The 21431-nt window shown below is 39.5% G+C and overlaps 1 protein-coding gene across 1 annotated transcript in view; it reads left to right on the forward strand.

Annotated features, from left to right (window-relative positions):
• Positions 1 to 21431, forward strand: part of PCCA (propionyl-CoA carboxylase subunit alpha) — a 926251-nt gene that overhangs the window by 853644 nt on the left and 51176 nt on the right. The window contains exon 23 of the mRNA XM_075336705.1: positions 17525 to 17602. Within this exon, the coding sequence (XP_075192820.1) occupies positions 17525 to 17602 (78 nt within the window). The remainder of the gene's footprint in view (positions 1 to 17524; positions 17603 to 21431) is intronic.

A 21431-nucleotide genomic window follows, 5' to 3' on the forward strand; every position in this document is an offset into this window, starting at 1 on the left:
AGGCTCTCGGGAAATGTAAGGAAGTACTTCAAGGGAAGGGTGATGAATTCATGCTATTTACAGTGAGAGAATTCAGATATGCTCAGAAAAGACACAAAGCTTTCCTAAAAGGGTAAGGAACCAAAGGATATGAAATGCTCAGAATTTTCACAGCAGCCTAGGTGGGCCTCTTACATCTGCACTTTTGTATTGTCTCACTGTTTTGTATTCTAGGTCACAGATATAATATCACCAGGAGAAGTTAACAGTTCAAGTATACTAAAGTCAATTCAGTCTAAGAAAGTTCCATTTCAGTGTGCACATGCAATTTATTAATAAATTATAGGTTGTCAAGTCTACCAATAATTTTGAACAATTGTGAAACTGAAATTTACTTTTATTCAATCATATATTTTACCCCAACATGGAAACATTCAGATATTTAAAATTATGTAAAAACAAAAAATCTAAATGCATATATTTTTAATGAAGTGATATTTATTATTTCACCACATTGTAAATATGTGAAAAGATAAATTATCTCTTCTACTGTAGACATTTTGTATTTTGCTACAATTTGGAGACATGGAACCTTTGGTTAAGATACTGCACCATGCATAGCCATCAAAGAGGTACAATACCACTTCTCTATGGCTTCCTTTGATTCTGTAATTGGCCATGAATATTCTTTAAATGAAATTATAAGAATCTTACCACATTTATTATATCATTTGGATCAGGAAATAGAGTTTAATAGGAATGTTTCCTGAGGGAGCCATGTTCGTCAGTCTTTTACCTTCACAATGATATTCAGTTTATCCATTCATGCGGGATCCTCTTAATTTCACAGAATTTGCATTTCATGTCCTGGCATACAGTTTAAAATTTTGAGGGGGGTTTTGGCCAAAAATATATTGTTCATTGCTGAATCAAAACCCCAAAGTTACATTTAAATACTTTGCTTCTGTATACTTCCTGTGAAGGGACTAGAAAGCAGACTGTAAAAAATTGATTCACCTTATCTTACATTGTGTAAAACCCATTTCTTCTGCTTATAGACAGTGGGAGATTCAAACAGTCAGCATGCCTGAGTGCAGAAGAACAGAGCGCTTTTGAATTGTTGTTATATTCAAGGCAGTGGACTCCAAGTCGTTCATGGTCTTTAATATCGATTTAATGAAGGAGCACAGTGCATCCAATCGTTGGATTGGGAATGAAGGATATATGTATGTTTGTGTATGTATGGTTACTATGAATGAAAAACATACATGTTAGACCTTTGTACTATTTTCCTACTAAAGCAATTCAAAGCATTTTTTATCATTGTAAGAAAGTTGCAGTGCGAGGTTTTCAAAATCTTCTGTTGTTTGTACCCTCTTGTTTCTAGGAAGATGTGGCATGAAGCATTTTGCATGGGTATTTTTTATATTCAGTAAAGCAGCCAGGTCAAGGGTCTTTACTGCATCTCAGCGAAAGCAGGGGTCTACCAACTACGTTGGGGGACATTATTTTTTAGTTAAGGGTATTAAATTGTAAACAACATATCCTCATCATCCATAATTTAATAATGCATACTTTTCGTATTGTAATGACCATCATACTGTAAAGGAGTAGACTTAATTCAATAAATGAATAACATACCGTACCAAAGCTGAACCTATGTACCATTATAAACCCAATTAGTAGCACTGGAGTACTACATGTAATTAAGAAAAAAACTGTAAAAATTGCATTAATGTTTTTCTTTTTTTCTTGAAGACTTTAGATATAAAGGATCCATATATTAAAGCCTCTTTACTGTGGCAGTCCAGGCTTTATAAGAATAAACTCAGAGATAGTATTCTATGTTTGGTGCACATCATTGTACTGTATCGGAAATCTCATTTGTCTGATTTAATAATTTCTCAGACTTCTATATTCATTTCTGTTTCATTTCCCCAATTCTTTTGACACTTTTTTCCTCTGTGTAACTAGTTTTTAACTTTAACAAGACAGATTAACTAAGGCTTAAGCGGGCTTTACACGCTACGATATATCTAATGAAATGTCGGCGGAGTCACGTCGTAAGTGACGCACATCCGGCATCGTTAGTGATATCGTAGCGTGTGACAGCTATGAGCGAGCAGAAATACTCACCTTCTCGTTCATCGTTGACACGTCGCTCATTTTCAAAAAATCGAACGTCCTGTTCATTGTTCCCGAGGCAGCACACATCGCTCCGTGTGACACCCCGGGAACAATAAACTGCAGCTCACCTGCGTCCTGCCGGCAATGCTGAAGGAAGGAGGTGGGCGGGATGTTTACGTCCCACTCATCTCTGCCCCTCCGCTTCTATTGGCCGGCCGCTGTGACACCGAACGTCCCTCCCCCTTCAGGAAGTGGATGTTCGCCGCCCACAGTGAGGTCGTTTGGAAGGTAAGTACGTGTGACGGGGGATTACAACATTGTGCGATACGGGCAAGAAGTTGTCCGTGCCGCACAAACGATGGGGGCGGGTGCGATCGCACGAGAAATCGACACATGTAAAGCAGCCTTTAGTTCACATTGTATTTTGGGTCAATCTGTCTCGTTTGCATTTTCACCTCGATGAACATAATACCGAAGTCTGCTATCCTATTAAAAAATAAAATAAAGGGAAAATTGTTAACATCATATTAGTCATAGCTCCTGTAATAACAGCAGCAATAAACAGAGACTAAAGGCCCCGTCACACACACAGATAAATCTTTGGCAGATCTGTGGTTGCAGTGAAATCATGGACATAATGTTCCATTTGTACACAGCCACAAACCTGGCACTGATTGTCCACAATTTCACTTCAACCACAGATCTGCCGCAGATTTATCTCTGTGTGTGACAGGGCCTTAAGACACAGTTACTTCAGAGACCTAGGATGAAGATTGACTATTCTAACATACCGTAACTAATTACGACAGTTAGAAATGTACAGAACCACTTAAGTTGGCATTTAACTTTTTAAGTACCAAGAGATGTCCTGAAGTTTAAAATTTTATGTTATAGCCATCCAGTATTGGAAGTCACTTTTTCAATGCCATAAGTCGTAAGCTCTGCATTCCATACTAATGTGCATATAAATGAAAGGTACATTGTGGTGCCAAGTTTGGAAGAACTCTAGCTGACAGCTCTGTTATTAGACAATTATTAATTGCATTCTATGTTGCGTTTAGTTGGAGATTACAGCAAGGCTGGACTTAAAGGGGTATTCCCATCTCCAAAATCATATCCCAATATGTAGTAGGTGTAATAATAGCATTATTAGCAAATACCTCCAATTTTAAATGGAGTATAGTTCTCCTGATTAGCTATGCTGCTTACCTTATGTGCAGGGCATTACAGTAGCTTAGGTATCCAAGGTTACGGTCAGGCATATAGGCACAGTTAGTTGCTAGTGGTCGTAACAATGGATACCTAAGCTACCGTACTGCCCTGCACATGAGTTAAGTGACAAGCTTATCAGAAAAACTATACTACATTTCTAATTGGAGTTATTTGCTAATATTCTTCTTATTACCCCTACTACATATTGGGATAGAATCTTGCAGATGGGAATACCCCTTTAGTGGTTGCCATAGAAAAAAAAGTATGCACTTTTTAATAGGTATAAGATTAGCTACTTACACTAAATGTGATTAGAGTATTAATATTGCTTGACGACTAATATACCAAACAAGAACACAAATTATATTTCCTACAGACACTAGCCTTTGTAAGCTTTTCTTTAGACCTAGGTCTGGTCTGTAGTTTTCTTCTGCTCTTTTATCTCCCTAATATCTGTATCCAGCATATTAAGTCTAGTAACCAAAGTTCTAGCCAAGTCATAGCTTTTTATCCTTCATGAAAATATGAATATCTCTGAACATGAGCTAACTGATATCTTACATATTCCATGGGTTGAGATCATTTTTTTTGTATATAGTATTTAGAAAATACCTAACAACCAACTGTTGCTTGTGGCTGGTTTCCCACCATAAACTGTCATCAGGAGCTTCCGCTCCATATCTTTCAGGCTTCGTGTTCAAATATAATTTAGGACCTGTACTCTGCTTTCTCCAACAGTCCCATAATCAAAGAATGGGGTAGATGGAGCATGCTCATTTCCATTCAAGAGTAGACTCTACAGATTTTGGCTCATAAAGTCCATACCTTGGTCTTGGGATAGCTGGGAGTCCTAGCAGTCAAATTCCCAGTGATCTATAAGTTATCTCTCATCCTATGGACAGCAGATTTCCCCCCAAAAATTGACACTCAACCAAATTAAAACTTGCAATAAAGTACTGCCCTTTTTTCCATTCCAAATAAAATACATACAGTAAGCAGAGACAGACAACAATTTGGCCAATGAAGTGTCTTTCTCATGGCTGCAAATAATATGATCAATGTGATTTGTTGGAAAAACCCCCATTATACAACAAAACCAAGGTCTCAGTACAGCCAAACTCCTGTCCTCTTTTCCTCTCTTTCACATTCTTGTGTTGAATAGTATTCTCTGACAAACCCAGGGAGGTGCTGTTTAACAACCCCATATTCTTAGCAAGAAGTCTGTCCGAGCTGGTTTAGCAGAATGCCGACTGCTGAGTCAGCAGAAAAAGAATTTGAATGCAGTGAAGCTTTGCTAATCTCATTGTGGACTCTGGTGTTAAAGAGTAACTATTGGTTTATTTTTTCAAAAATCAACAGTGTAAAAATAAGCAATTTTTGACAATTTGTTTATTATAGAATTGTGCTGCTTTCTCCACCAAACCTAATCGCTCATTTTCAAATTTCATAATTCAAAGGTAAAATCTTTATTCAATGAAGGCAGATTTCTACATTACCCAGATTCTATTTAGAAGAAATGTCTTCACCAAATATAGATTTTACCCAGGAATTGAAAATTTTGAAAAAGTGATCAGTTCTGATAAAGTAAGAAGCAGATTTCTCTGATAAGATATATTACAAAGTTTCTTGTTTTCACATGCACTACTGAATTATGACATAAAAATGAAAACAACAGTTACTCTTTAAAGAACATTTATATTGCTGCATTTGTAATGGAAGCATTTATTTATTATGCTTACTGATGTAGCGCCATTAATTCAACAGCACTTTACTAAGATCATCACTATCCCCTTTGGGGCTCACACTCTAAGATCCCTTTTAGTATGTCTTTGAAGTGGGGAAGAAATCCACGCAACCATTGGGAGAACTTACAAACTCCTTGCAGATGTTGTCCATGGTGTGATTTGAATCCAGGACCCCAACATTGCAAAGCTACAGTGGTAACCACTGAGTCACTGCATATTATAATTTGTCAAATGGCACAAAAAATTGATATATTTTGCTGGTTGGGTAATAATTAGTGATGAATGAGTTCTACCATTCTCGGGTGCTTAGCACTCGTAACGAGCAGTTGAATACTTGGATGGGCTTGACTTGTGTACCAAGTATAATGGAAGACAATGAGGAACTCGAGCATTTTTCCGGAAGATCTTTCAGAAAAATGCTTGAGTTTCCTATTGACTTTCATTATACTCTGAACACGAGTTGAGCCCGTCCGAGCGTCTGATTGCTCGTTACGAGTACTGAGCACTCGAGAATGGTAGTGCACGCTTATCACTAGTCCAATAGAACAAATGAAGTAGGCAAAAATAAGAATACGGAGTTTGTACATTTTTCTTTCTGCCTTTTTAATGGGGGCTGTGCTCCGACATTAATTTGTAGGATCCAGATAGTAAGCAGCAGAAATATTAAGTGAATTAGTTTAAAGTTTACTGTACTTTCCTACAATCATTAAATGCTTGCCCCTTGAATCTGGACTTCTATTATGCTGCCCTTATGGACACCATTATAAAGGCAGTAATAAAAAAAATACAGGTGGAGAAGCTGGCTCAATAATAAAGCGCTAGACCCAGATCCAGGAGCTCCAGGATAGAAGCCATTATTCTCTAAGACTTGTGATTTACAAATGTGAGCTCAATGAGTTCTACAATTGTCAGTCTATATTTGTGGCATTCTTTCATTTCTAACTAAGAAATTGAGTACAAATAATTTTTTTCTATTTACAAGGAAAAATGTGGGACAATGATCATTAGTGATTGCACTGAATAACTAGTTTTTACTCAGTTTATGAGGTCATGCTGCACAGTTAATGCAGCATATAGGTAAAATGTATTACATCTTCTCCATAATCCTGCTCAAAGTGCAACATATTCCTCCTGTTCCTACAGTCATCTTCCGCTTTTCCCTCTAAGTTTTCATCTTATAAATTTGTATGTTTGGCCTTGACTCTAAGTAACACAAAGTGACAGCTGCTTTCTAATCCTGTTAGCAGCCTTCTCAATCGAATGTCATGACAAATCTTGTCCTCCCACCTACTCCTTCTAAGCTAGAGAATAAGACGCAGCAACATGTTTAGATGGGACACAAACGACCTGCGTTCAGCAGACATTGACATCCAATTATTTAAAGATTTGTGCAGTTTAGCACTTGACAAGCGTTCCCAGTTGTAGAACCTCGAAGCATTTGTAAGATGGAGGAAAGAACCCTCCTTTGATGTAGTATTTACAGACGCTACGTCTTCATATTCTCACTTGTAATGTGCCCTGCATCGTATGAAGAAGTTGTGATTGTACTTTCAATATAAAGGCATAGCAGATTCTTCTCTGGTCAGTTGTGACTGCTTGTTCCTAGGCAACAGTCTATAATTCAGAAAAGCCTGAGCAGGTGGATGCAGATAGGAGGCCTTGCAGGAGATCTTCTCAATTCTAGATCTAGCACAAAATAATCTTACAAGCATGGTGATAGCTTGGAAAGAAAACAGTTGAACTAGAATTATGTGGGATACAGCCAAAAAGGATAAGATACTGTGCAGACATCAAGCAACCACAAAAGAAATCATGTATGATATTCATTAATGACCACTGTAACAACATACTGACATACATGAAGTTCTGTACAATTAATCTTTATGCATGCCATACTTCATTACATGTAGAATTTGCTGTGTAACTAGCATTTTATTTCAATACAATATTGATATAGAATATATTACATATAAAAATATGTACAAATGATGTGTGTATGTATGTATACATATATACAGTGTATATCTAATATATAAAGCTGAATGTGTGAATGTATGTATGTCCGGGATTGGCATCTGCACCGTCGCAGCTACAGCCACAAAATTTTGCACACTCGCACGTCTGGACCCCGAGAGCGTCATAGGCTATGTTGTGAGGCGAAATTTTAACCCCGCGTGTTCCAATTTACCAATCAATTTTTTCCCTATCTACATAATGGGGAAAAAGTGAAACGAAAAGTGTATCCGCACCATCGCATTTACAATCACGAAATTTTGCACAGACACCTCATGTGAATCGGGGAACATCGTAGACTATGTTTTGACAGGAAAATGTAACCCCGCGCTTTACAGTTACTCTCCAAACAACATGCCTCCATTAAAGTAAATGGAGCCTGGAACTACAGGTTATTAGTAGGAGCTGTGATTGGTTGCTATAGGAACAAAAGACATTCATAGTATAAGAAGCTTATATGTGAGGTAATAAGATGTCGGTGGGGAGACAGAGAGAGACAGACAGAGACAGACAGACAGGGAAAGAGACAGACAGAGACAAACGGTGAAAGAGACAGACAGAGACACACGGTGAAAGAGACAGACAGAGACAGACGGTGAAAGAGACAGACAGCGACAAACTGGGAAAGACCTGGAAAGAGACTGACCTGACCTGGAAAAATATGGAAAAGGGGGGGGGGAAACGGGTTTAAACCGCGCTAAAAACCACAATGCAGGATTAATGAAGAAGTTTCTTTTTTATTGCAGCATTCCAACGCGTTTCGGAGACAAGGACCGTCTCCTTCCTCAGGGAAAAAAAGAATCATATACATGTCTACAGCCTGCTGCTTTATAATAGAATACAAGCTGCCACGTTAACAGACATGACGTCATCCACCCACTTAATTGCAGGGCAATGACTCATGGACACGTGGAGAAGATGCAGAGAAAAAAAGAAAAAAGAAAAGAAAAAAGGAATCACATTTTGGTATATTAAACATCGCAAAAATACAAATAAAAATTATTAAAAAACTTTTTGTGGTTCATTTATCAACATATATAAAATTGCAGACATGATTTGGATAAAAAGAAAAAAAGGGGGAAGAAAGGAGATTGAAAGGTAGAACCTGTGGGCAGATACTGATATGCGGAGGAATTAACCACCACACTATTGCTCCAAAGCATCTGATAGGCTTAGTAGAGATGGGGATGGGATATTAACCAATAACTTGGACTTTTAAAACAGTTTTACAAAACTTCCCTAAACATTCATTAGAAATATATTAAAAAAAAAAAAAAATTTTTTAAAAGTGAGAAAATCAACGTAGTAAGTGCAAGTGTTTATTTTTTATAAAAAACTATTTGAAGCATTAAACTTGTCGAGTTGAAAGAATATTATTACATAAGTGCAAGGATAAGTGTTTGATCTGACAGGAATCAGACAGGGCTAGTGTAAGAGAAATATACAAGATCGCACATAAGGGAGCAAGTGCCAGGACTATCGGGGTGAAACGGGTTCAGACCGTGGGAAAAAGAAGGACTGCGCAGGCGTGCAGGTCTGACATCACCTCAACTAGGGTAACAATAGGTCAGACGACAGTAGTCGTCTGACCTATTGTTACCCTAGTTGAGGTGATGTCAGACCTGCACGCCTGCGCAGTCCTTCTTTTTCCCACGGTCTGAACCCGTTTCACCCCGATAGTCCTGGCACTTGCTCCCTTATGTGCGATCTTGTATATTTCTCTTACACTAGCCCTGTCTGATTCCTGTCAGATCAAACACTTATCCTTGCACTTATGTAATAATATTCTTTCAACTCGACAAGTTTAATGCTTCAAATAGTTTTTTATAAAAAATAAACACTTGCACTTACTACGTTGATTTTCTCACTTTTAAAAAAATTTTTTTTTTTTAATATATTTCTAATGAATGTTTAGGGAAGTTTTGTAAAACTGTTTTAAAAGTCCAAGTTATTGGTTAATATCCCATCCCCATCTCTACTAAGCCTATCAGATGCTTTGGAGCAATAGTGTGGTGGTTAATTCCTCCGCATATCAGTATCTGCCCACAGGTTCTACCTTTCAATCTCCTTTCTTCCCCCTTTTTTTCTTTTTATCCAAATCATGTCTGCAATTTTATATATGTTGATAAATGAACCACAAAAAGTTTTTTAATAATTTTTATTTGTATTTTTGCGATGTTTAATATACCAAAATGTGATTCCTTTTTTCTTTTCTTTTTTCTTTTTTTCTCTGCATCTTCTCCACGTGTCCATGAGTCATTGCCCTGCAATTAAGTGGGTGGATGACGTCATGTCTGTTAACGTGGCAGCTTGTATTCTATTATAAAGCAGCAGGCTGTAGACATGTATATGATTCTTTTTTTCCCTGAGGAAGGAGACGGTCCTTGTCTCCGAAACGCGTTGGAATGCTGCAATAAAAAAGAAACTTCTTCATTAATCCTGCATTGTGGTTTTTAGCGCGGTTTAAACCCGTTTCCCCCCCCCTTTTCCATATACTTCTATTTTTCGGGGCCGCTGCTTTTAACCTTGCTGACACTCATAAGCGATCTAAGGAGTTGTGACTTGCACAACCATATCAGGTGAGTGTATATTTTTTCTCCTTATCATTCAAGTTATATCGGGTAAGACCCTATTTGCGCTTTCTGTCTCCCCATCTCTACTGACCTGGAAAAAGACTGACCTGGAAAGAGACTGACCTGAAAAGAGACTGACCTGAAAAGAGACTGACCTGAAAAGAGACTGACCTGAAAAGAGACTGACCTGAAAAGAGACTGACCTGAAAAGAGACTGACCTGGAAAGAGACTGACCTGGAAAGAGACTGACCTGGAAAGAGACTGATGGGGAAAGAGACAAATGGGGAAAGAGACAGACAGCCAAGCAGACAGGGACAGAGACAGGCAGACAGGGAAGGAGGAGACAGCCAGAGAGACAGACAAAGATAGATGGGGAAAGACACAGACCTTGATAGAGACAGACGGGGCAAAGAGACAGAGAAATAGACTGACAAGTAAAGAGACAGACAGAGACAGGCAGACAGGGAAAGAGACAGACAGGGAAAGACACAGACAAAGAGACAGGGAGACAGACTGGGAAAGAGACAGACCTGAGAAAGAGACAGATAAGGAAAGAAACAGAGAGATAGAGACAGACGGGGAAAGAGACAGACGGGGAAAGAGACAGACGGAGCACATTACTTGGCCAATTTAGTTAAATTTCTGTGGAATATCTGGGGTGTTGAAATATATGTTGTGAAACGCTTCTATTAGCTTAGTTTTTGCCTTTTACTAATTACATTTCTATCTATTTGTTTTCTGGTTTTTGTGTGCAGAATACATTTTTAATACATTCTAATTTGTTAACAACAGTTATTAACCCGGGCGAAGCCGGGTAGTACAGCTAGTATATATATATATATATATATATATATATATATATATATATATATATATATATATATATATATACACATACATATATATACACATACATATATATATATATATGTGTGTGTGTATATATATATATATGTGTATAGATGTATTTGTGTGTGTGTGTGTGTATATATATGTGTGTGTGTGTGTATGTGTATACGTGTGTATATGTATGTGTATATATGTATATGTGTGTATATACAAAGTTTGGACACACCTTCTCATTCAAAGAGTTTCCTTTATTTTCATGACTGTGAAAACTGTAGATTGACATTGAGGGCATCAAAACTATGAATTAACACATGTGGAATGAAATACTTAACAAAAAAGTGTGAAACAACTGAAAATATGTCTTATATTCTAGGTTCTTCAAAGTAGTCACCTTTTGCTTTGATTACTGCTTTGCACACTCTTGGCATTCTCTTGATGAGCTTCAAGAGGTAGTCACCGGAAATGGTCTTCCAACAGTCTTGAAGGAGTTCCCAGAGATGCTTAGCACTTGTTTTCCCTTTTGCCTTCACTCTGTGGTCTAGCACACCCCCAAACCATCTCGATTGGGTTCAGGTCTGGTGACTGTGGAGGCCAGGTCATCTGGCATAGCACCGCCATCACTCTCCTTCTTAGTCAAATAGTCCTTACACAGCCTGGAGGTGTGTTTGGGGTCATTGTCCTGTTGAAAAATAAATGATGGTCCAACTAAACGCAAACTGGATGGAATAGCATGCCACTGCAAGATGCTGTGGTAGCCATGCTGGTTCAGTATGCCTTCAATTTTGAATAAATCCCCAACAGTATCACCAGCAAAGCACCCCCACACCATCACACCACCTCCTCCATGCTTCACGGTGGGAACCAGACATGTAGAGTCCATCCGTTCACCTTTTCTGTGTTTCACAAAGACACGATGGTTGGATCAAAAAATCTCAAATTTGGACTCATCAGACCAAAGCACAGATTCCCTCTGGTCTAATGTCCATTCCTTGTGTCCTTTAGCCCAAATAAGTCTCTTCTGCTTCATGCCTGTCCTTAACAGTGGTTTCCTAGCAGCTATTTTACCATGAAGGCCTGCTGCACAAAGTCTCCTCTTAACAGTTGTTCTAGAGATGTGTCTGCTGCTAGAACTCTGTGTGTCATTGACCTGGTCTCTAATCTGAGCTGCTGTTGTTAACCTACGATTTCTGAGGCTAGTTACTCGGATAAACTTATCCTCCACAGCAGAGGTGACTCTTGGTCTTCTTTTCCTGGAGCGGTCCTCATGTGAGCCAGTTTCATTGTAGAGTTTGATGGTTTTTGCCACTGCACTTAAAGACACTTTCAAAGTTTTCCCAATTTTTCGGACTGACTGACCTTCATTTGTTAAAGTAATGATCGCCACTCATTTATTTTTACTTAGCTGTTTTTTTTTCTTGCCATAATACAAATTCTAACAGTCTATTCATTAGGACTATCAGATGTGTATCCACCAGACTCCTGCACAACACAACTGATGGTCCCAACCCCATTTATAAGGCAAGAAATCCCACTTATTAAACCTGACAGGGCACACCTCTGAAGTGAAAACCATTTCCGGTGACTACCTCTTGAAGTTCATCCAGAGAATGCCAAGAGTGTGCAAAGCAGTAATCAAAGCAAGGTGGCTGCTTTGAAAAACCTAAAATAAGACATATTTTCAGTTGTTTCACACTTTTTTGTTAAGTATTTCATTACACATGTGTTAATTCATAATTTTGATGCCTTCAATGGGAATCTGCAATTTTCAGAGTCCTGAAAATAAAAAAAAACTCTTTGAGAAGGTGTGTCCAAACGTTTGGTCTGTACTGTATATATACAGTGGAACCTTGGATTACGAGCATAATTGGTTCCGGTAGTGTGTTCTTAAACCAAGTTAATCTTATATCAAAGCGAATTTTCCCATAGGAAATAATTGAAACACAGACAATTCGTTCCACAACCCAAAAATATTTGCTGTATTTATACAAACTTATTACAGTAATACAAAATAATGTACTTTATTCATATAGAATTATTACAGTATACTAATACAAAGTACTGTACAGTAAAAAACATAAAAACAAATTAAACTGCACTTAAGCTTACAATAAAATTGTTGGTGTGCGAGAGGTACAGTATAAGCAATGTGCTGCACTGGTTAGCAGAAAGTCAGTACAATACTATATCTACAAATGCAAATTGATAGACATGCTGTATAGTATATCCTGTACTGTACAATGGTATACTGTGTACAGCATACAGTACATATGTACAGAAAGTTGTGGGTCAGAGTGCGATGGAAGGACAGAACCACGGTGTGTGCACGGTGAGTATTTGCTCTTTTTGCAAAGCATTGCTCTTAAACTAAATTACAAATTTGTCAAAAGCTTTGCTTGTCTTGCAAAACGCTCTCAAACCAAGTTACTCTTAAACCAAGGTTCTACTGTATATGTATGTGTGTATACATATGTATACGTGTATGTGTGTATATGTATGTACATACAGCTCTGGCAAAAATTAACAGACCGCTTTTCCATTTTTTTTTATTTTTCTCTTTTTAGGTATATTTTTGAGTAAAATGTAAATTGTTCGTTTATTCTTTAAACTACTGACATGTCTCCAAATTTCCAAGCAATAAATTTTGTATTTATTTTTTAAAAATGAGAAATGGTCAAAATAATAAAACAATGCATTGTTTTCAGAGCTCAAATAATACAAAGAAAACAAGTTCATAATCATTTAGAAACAACAATACTAATGTTTTAACTCTGGAAGAGTTCAGAAATCAATATTTTGTGGAATAACCATTATTTTTAATCACAGCTTTCATGCGTCTTGGCATGCTTTACACCAGTCTTTCACACTGCTTTTGGGTGACCTTATGCCACTCCTATTGCAAAAATATAAGCAGTTCTTTGTTTGATGGACCACCACATCAAAACCCTGGCCTGTCCAGTACAATCCCCAGACCTGAACCCCATTGAAAACCTCTGGAATGTAATCAAGAGGAAGATGGATAGTCACAAGCTATCAAACAAAGAACTGCTTACATTTTTGCACCAGGAGTGGCATAAGGTCACCCAAAAGCAGTGTGAAAGACTGGTAGAAAGCATGTCAAGACACATGAAAGTTGTGATTAAAAATCATGGTTATTCCACAAAATATTGATTTCTGAACTCTTCCTGAGTAGAAACACTAGTATTCTTGTTTCTAACTGATTATGGACTTGTTTTCTTCACATTATTTGAGGTCTGAAAGCAATGCATTTGTTATTTTATTTTGACCATTTCTCACTTTCAGAAAATAAATACAACATTTATTGCTTGGATATTCGGAGACACGTTGTCAGTAGTTTATAGAATAAAAGAACAATTTACATTTTACTCAGAAACATACCTATAAAGAGAAAAATCAGAAAACCCAACATGTATGGTTCCTTTATGTCCTTGGTGTGCATATTTGTACACTAATAGGGGTTATCTCTGCACAATGCAAAACACAGAAATTGAACAGACATTGAAATAAAGGAAGATATTATGAGAGAATTGCATCTTTACTACGTGAGGCATTGATGGTGGACTGAATTGCGGCCTAATGATGCGAGTCTATGACCCTGTGCTGAACAAACCAATTATATGTAGTGGTTCATCTTTAATCCTTTGATCTAGACAGGCAGTTGGGGTCAGACCTCTAGGAGAGAGAAAAATAGTTTTGTCTAAATTGATGGAATGGGAAATAAAAGGGCCATCAGTGAGTTTTAAACTTTTTTTTTTTATACAGTAGTGCATAGTATATTTCTCTTCTTTTTGGAATGTATCCGGCTAATATGTTTTTTTTGCTTAAAAGATGGAAAATTCTTTCCTGCATTAATCAGGATGCAGGTAATTTAATATCACAAAGTGCATGTAATGTTTTTAAATAAAGAAAAAAATGTGATTGTACACAGGTAAAATTTAATGTAACACTCATGTGAAACCGTGACAGTTATCCGGGTAGAGCGCAGAGCTTTTATTCAGAGCCCAAGATGCATATTAAACTCTCACACCTGTGTCCAACCCAAAAATCTGTAATTGAAGGATTTCCACTTATGAAGGAAAATCAGCAGGGATGATATTGATCCATCTTTTTAGGGGGCCAGAGTGCAGCAGAAGGTGATACTGTGGAAGGGCCCCATACGCCCTCTGTTTTTCTGCCAAATTAGGCAGAAGGTTCAGAGAGTAGGAGAACAAAAGGCTGGTCTTATTCCATAGTGCAGCTTTATCCCAACCATCAACCCCCCCCCCCCCTTAATGAAAACTGCTTCTTTTTCACCTACTTGTTTCATAATGGTGAACTGCCTGCTCTTGCATTGAAACAGTTACTGTTGAAATAGGCAGGAAACAGTTTTGTTTTAATTGCTAAAATGATTCGGAAGTGCTTCGTGCGCTGCTTCTATACAGCAGGTGCTGTGCATTAATTGGCCTGTGCAGGCCTGACCCAAGGTCCCTTGCAGCGGGCCCAATTTTAGGCAGAGTTTAAATCACTTATTTATTAAATTGTATAACCTGGCGTACATGATGAGTGCTTGCAAGTATTTTATTTCATGGTCTGCAGTTTCTAATGTCATGTGGGTTTGGAAACTTGTGTTTCTTTGGTAATGTATTATCAGCAGGTAAGCTCTAAATACCATCCATCAGGAGCTAATTCTTTACCCAGATACTCTAATGACTGATGAACCTGTCTTTAGTACGAATGTTTAGCACAGTAGAGAGCCATATGCCCCTGGCACGGGTTCCTATGTGCTTCTTGAGTAGAACAGATTAAGAAGGAAATAAATTTACAGTAAGTTTCTTTCAGTCACTTACGTTTTTTGCTCATATAAATATGTAGCATGGTACTGTAGGAAATCACTGATCTTTTTTACAGTAAGAAGGTACAGAATATGCATATGACAGTTGATATATAGTAGCTATTCCTGCTCAGACTTGACAGAACGGCATCATGCTTTGTTGCTTTCCGTCTGCTTCGGCCAGACCTTAGCACATTAGAAGTCCCTCCCCTGTGTGGGAAGACCACAGCTGTTACTGTAAATCTCATCCAGTAACTGTATCACCCCATTTTGTGGCTCTGAAGGATGAAATTGAGAAATGGAGCACTGTGCAGTCATCCTTCACGTCTGCAATTTTAGCCTTTGCATTTCATTTTCATGCTTTTATTCCAAAGCAAATGGCACTGGGTGAGCAACAGAGTCCTTGGTAAATGTCCGCCATTCCCTTCTATGCTTTTTTTATTCTGTGCCTTATGATTCCAGCCTTGCTGTGTGACAACTTTGATACGCCTATGGACTGAAGAGACAGGGGCACAGTACAGTCAATGAGACGTTCTTCAAGTCATGTATGATTACTCTTACTGTATGTGTATTTGGGAACCTTTTCCTAAACTTGACAGGTGCTTTAATTAGATACAAAAAAGAAGTTTACATCATTAGCACAACAAAGTCAATGATGAGCCTGAAGACAATCCTCCGGGGAAGAGTGTCTCTGAAAATGAAAGGGACTTGATAGATTTCCATATCATTTATAACTCCCCTAATTGCATTTGGAAGGCTTGCCAATAAAATGGAAAATTGGCAGCCTATATCCATTATAGTAATTTTGCCAACCATGGCAAGCAGCTGGCTTTACTGGATTTTATTTCCCCCCACCAATAATTAATCATCAGCTGGAGATGTCTGAAACTTTGGATTGTGGCAATGCTGTGTCACAGCCACACTTCCTTTAAAATGCAAAAAAACGGCTCAGTATATGTACTGACTGTTACTTCACGCTAACTCATTTAGGTACAAGGCAAACTGCAGCTTAATGAGTATTACTTTGAAAATCGGATGTGAATATGACCTCTGACTCTTCCATGTCAAAGGAAAGAACTCTGCAAGCTGGATGAAAGATACAGGATGGAGCACTGCAAACTTTACTCCAATTAGACAAGAAGTGTAGAAGTACATCAGCCCAGATTGGATTTATCAGAGAGACTTGTAGGGCTTGTGACTATTTAGTAGGAGTAGCAGTGAAATCAGTCTGTCACATCGATTTGGGTTGTGTTCAGTGATTTATGTTTCTTTGTAGAGTATGGCTCAAATGAATCTGTTCTTAAAGTGAAGGCAGGTGGTTTATTTTACTTTATTCTCTTTTCATTATTTTTTAACCAATGGCTTTTTAATTTAGATACTTTAGGGTTGGAATTATCATACATGTGACAATTTGTAGTCCTGATCTTGTTAGCTAGTGAATATTTCCATTTTCCCCTGATTTTATCCTACAGCAAAAAACAAACATTGTCAGCATTAAAGTATACAATAATTGTTACAATGTCTGACAAGACTGTTACCAATTTAGTTGTTGACAACCACATTCTTCAAGTTGAAAAATATAGATTGCAAGCTCTTGGGTGCACAGCATGTTTCTGTGCAAGGATTTAGTTTTCCATCAGAAACTGAAAGCATCTGTCATCTTTACTGTTAGGGGCATCATAGGTTATGACTGTAGCAGATTTGGATCAGAGCAGTGTGGACAAACAACACCTCCAACGTATGTTCAGTAAGTCCCATCTTCCAGGACAGCATGATATCTCACATTTCCATCACAAACACCCAGGAAATGCTAATTAAAGCCCCATCCCCAGACATTTTCATAAACTCTACAATGTGTCACTCCTTCTTGGCTCTAATCCTTTCTCTTTCCTATTTTATTTTTTTTTTTTTAAATCCATGAGTTCATAGTGGTCTTATTGTTTTATTATTAGCGTGATTGTGCAACGCTGAAACTGTAAAAATAAGTGTCCTTTCCAGATCTACTTACTACATAATCTACAGAACATATCTTTTTATACCATTATGTATAAAAATACAGGACACCTTATTCTTAAAATAATGTCAGAACATGCATTCTATTTCTGTACTGTTATACCTTGGTTTCTATGTTTTTATGTGTACATTGTAAACAGATTTGTCACTCGTCCCATTAATACCTGTACTTGTGTTGTGATAGGTTTCTGAGGGACAAGAGATCTGTGTAATTGAAGCAATGAAGATGCAGAACAGCATGACTGCAGCTAAAACTGCAAAGGTATTGTGCTTCCCCCTTTTCTGAATTCTGTATTTGTCTGCATGACTGTAGAATGTATGTCCAGGATGAGCATGAAATAAAAAAAAAACCCTAGTGTAAGAATGCATTGGATCTGATTCTTCCAACTCTATACATAAATATATGATAAGATCAAAGATGACTGGTCTGTGCAGATACCTGGAGATGAAGGCCAATGCATAACATGTATCCAAATTAAAGGAATGGGGATAGAATGAGGATCTCTACAGATGCATGTCCCAGCATCAAACTACTTTACTAGAGGAAATTAAAATCTTTCATATTGATGTGCAATTGATCAAATAGTAGCAAAATAGAGCAATGGCATATACTGTAGTAAAAATCAAAAAATAAAATATATATATATATATATATATATATATATATATATATATATATATGTGTGTGTGTGTGTGTGTGTGTGTGTGTGTGTGTATATATATATATATATATATAATATATATATATATATATATATATATATATATATATATATATAATTTATGACACGTGTGTGTGTATGTGTATATATACAATATATATAATATATATGTGTGTGTGTGTGTGTGTGTTTCCACTAGGCTAATTATGAGTGACTTATGCACTATATGCACCTTATTAGGGCACTGTTGGGCTCACACTATATATAAAATAGACTAGAAATATAGTGATCTATACTGCCTTATTTGTGACTACCACTGAGACACTTCATTTCTAGCAACTTTTGTCATTGTGATGTTTTGTTTTTTTTATCTCATTGCTTGAGTTTTATTTTTTTGTCCCCTTGCTATCACTTTTTGCTTAGGTATTTTTCCTCCTCGCTTTGTATGACATTTCCTCCCTACACTGTGTGCAGAATTATTAGGCAAATGAGTATTTTGATTATATGATAATTTTTATACATGTTGTCCTACTCCAAGTTGTATAGGCTTGAAAGCCAACTACCAATTAAATAAATCAGGTGATGTACATCTCTGTAATGAGGAGGGGTGTTGTGGTGTAATGACATCAACACCCTATATAAGGTGTGCTTAATTATTAGGCAACTTCCTTTCCTTTGGCAAAATGGGTCAGAAGAGAGATTTGACGGGCTCTGAAAAGTCCAAAATTGTGAGATGTCTTGCAGAGGTTTGCAGCAGTCTTGAAATTGCCAAACTTTTGAAGCTTGATCACCGAACAATCAAGCGTTTCATGGCAAATAGCCAACAGTGTCGCAAGAAGCTTGTTGGGCAAAACAGGCGCAAAGTAACTGCCCATGAATTGAGGAAAATCAAGCGTGAAGCTGCCAAGATGCCATTTGCCACCAGTTTGGCCATATTTCAGAGCAGCAACGTTACTGGAGTATCAAAAAGTACAAGGTTTGCCATACTCAGGGACATGGCTGAGGTAAGGAAGGCTGAAAAACAACCACATTTGAACAAGAAACATAAGATAAAATGTCAAGACTGGGCCAAGAAATATCTTAAGACTGAATTTTCAAAGGTTTTATGGACTGATGAAATGAGTGACTCTTGATGGGCCAGATGGATGGGCCAGAGGTTGGATCAGTAAAGGGCAGAGAGCTCAACTCTGACTCAGATGCCAGTAAGGAGGAGGTGGGGTACTGGTATGTGCTGGTATCATCAAAGATGAACTTGTGGGACCTTTTCGGGTTGAGGATGGAGTGAAGCTCAACTCCCAGTTTCTGGAAGACAACTTCTTCAAGCAGTGGTACAGGAAGAAGTCGGTATCGTTCAAGAAAAACATGATTTTCATGCAGGACAATGCTCCATCACATGCATCCAACTGCTCCACAGTGTAGCTGACCAGTAAAGGTCTAAAAGATGATAAAATAATGACATGGCCCCCTTGTTCACCTGATCTGAAACCCATAGAGAACCTGTGGTCCCTCATAAAATGTGAGATCTACAGGAAGGTAAAACAGTACACCTCTCGGAACAGTGTCTGGGAGGCTGTGGTGGCTGCTGCACGCAATGTTGATCGTAAATAGATCAAGCAACTGACAGAATCTATGGATGGTAGGCTGTTGAGTGTCATCATAAAGAAAGGTGGCTATATTGGTCACAAATTTTTTGGGGTTTTATTTTTGCATGTCATAAATGTTTATTTCTAAATTTTGTGCAATTATATTAGTTTACTGAAAATAAACAAGTGAGATGGAAATATATTTGGTTTTTATTAAGTTGCCTAATAATTCTGCACAGTAAAAGTTACCTGCACAAACAGATATTCTCCTAAGATATCCAAATCTAAAAAACCCACCCCAACTTCCAAAAATATTAATCTTTGATATTTGAGTCTTTTGGGTTGATTGAGAACATAGTTGTTGATCTATAATAAAAAAATCCTCTAAAATACAACTTGCCTAATAATTCTGCACACGGTGTATTTGGCCAATATTGGTATATGGTTGTTTATGCTGTTTTTTTTTAACATGATTTTTATATTATGATCAGGTGTGTGTGTGTGTGAGTATATATTAACCCCTTAACGACCTTGGACGTACTGAGTACGTCATGGTGACATGGTGCTAAACGACCCATGACGTACTCAGTACGTCCTGGCGAAATCGCGGTCCCGGAGCCCCGGGGAGTGAAATTTATTTACTTAAACGGTGGATTCCGGAAGGAGGGGACCTCTGCCTGACGTCAGGAGGGGTGGTGCCTCCTCCCCGAACCTACAGAGGCTGTGATTGGCTGACGAACGCCGCTCAGCCAATTACAGCCACTGTAATGTTCAAGCCATTGAAAATGGCTGGAACATTGAAATCCAGCCCTGATCAGTGCTGCTGTAGCACTGGCCATTGGCTGGAGCTGGGTGATCGATGCTTCACCCGCCCCCAGCTCTGATTGGAGAGACCGGTCTTGTGACCGCTCTCTCCAATCAATGTGGATCTGCGGCCTGTGATCGTCCCTAGAAGCCGAGGAGAGCGGTAAGTTGTTGTCCCCGCCGCCCGCCCCTGTCCCCGATCGCCCCGCCGCTCGCCCCTGTCCCCGATCGCCCCGCCGCTGCTCCCGCTTCACCGCTGTCCCCGCCGCTGCTCCCGCTTCACCGCCGCTGTCTCCGATCGCCCCGCCGCTGCTCCCGCTTCACCGCCGCTGTCTCCGATCGCCCCGCCGCTGCTGCCGCTTCACCGCTGTCCCCGCCGCCATGCTCCCGATGCACCGCTGTCCCCGCCGCCATGCTCCCGCTGCACCGCTGTCCCCGCCGCCGCTCCCGATCGACCGCCGTCCCCGCCGCCATGCTCCCGCTGCACCGCTGTCTCCGCCGCCATGCTCCCGCTCCACCGCTGTCCCCGTCGCCGCTCCCGATCCACCGCCGTCCCCGCCGCCATGCTCCCGCTGTCTCCGCCGCCATGCTCCCGCTGCACCGCTGTCCCCGCCGCCGCTCCCGATCCACCGCCGTCCCCGCCGCCATGCTCCCGCTGCACCGCTGTCTCCGCCGCCATGCTCCCGCTGCACCGCTGTCCCCGCCGCCGCTCCCGATCCACCGCCGTCCCCGCCGCCATGCTCCCGCTGCACCGCTGTCCCCGCCGCCATGCTCCCGCTGCACCGCTGTCCCCGCCGCCGCTCCCGATCGACCGCCGTCCCCGCCGCCATGCTCCCGCTGCACCGCTGTCTCCGCCGCCATGCTCCCGCTGCACCGCTGTCCCCGCCGCCGCTCCCGATCCACCGCCGTCCCCGCCGCCATGCTCCCGCTGCACCGCTGTCTCCGCCGCCATGCTCCCGCTCCACCGCTGTCCCCGCCGCCGCTCCCGATCCACCGCCGTCCCCGCCGCCATGCTCCCGCTGCACCGCTGTCTCCGCCGCCG

This window comes from Anomaloglossus baeobatrachus, chromosome 2 (genome assembly GCF_048569485.1).
Source record: "Anomaloglossus baeobatrachus isolate aAnoBae1 chromosome 2, aAnoBae1.hap1, whole genome shotgun sequence".
NCBI lineage: Eukaryota > Metazoa > Chordata > Amphibia > Anura > Aromobatidae > Anomaloglossus > Anomaloglossus baeobatrachus.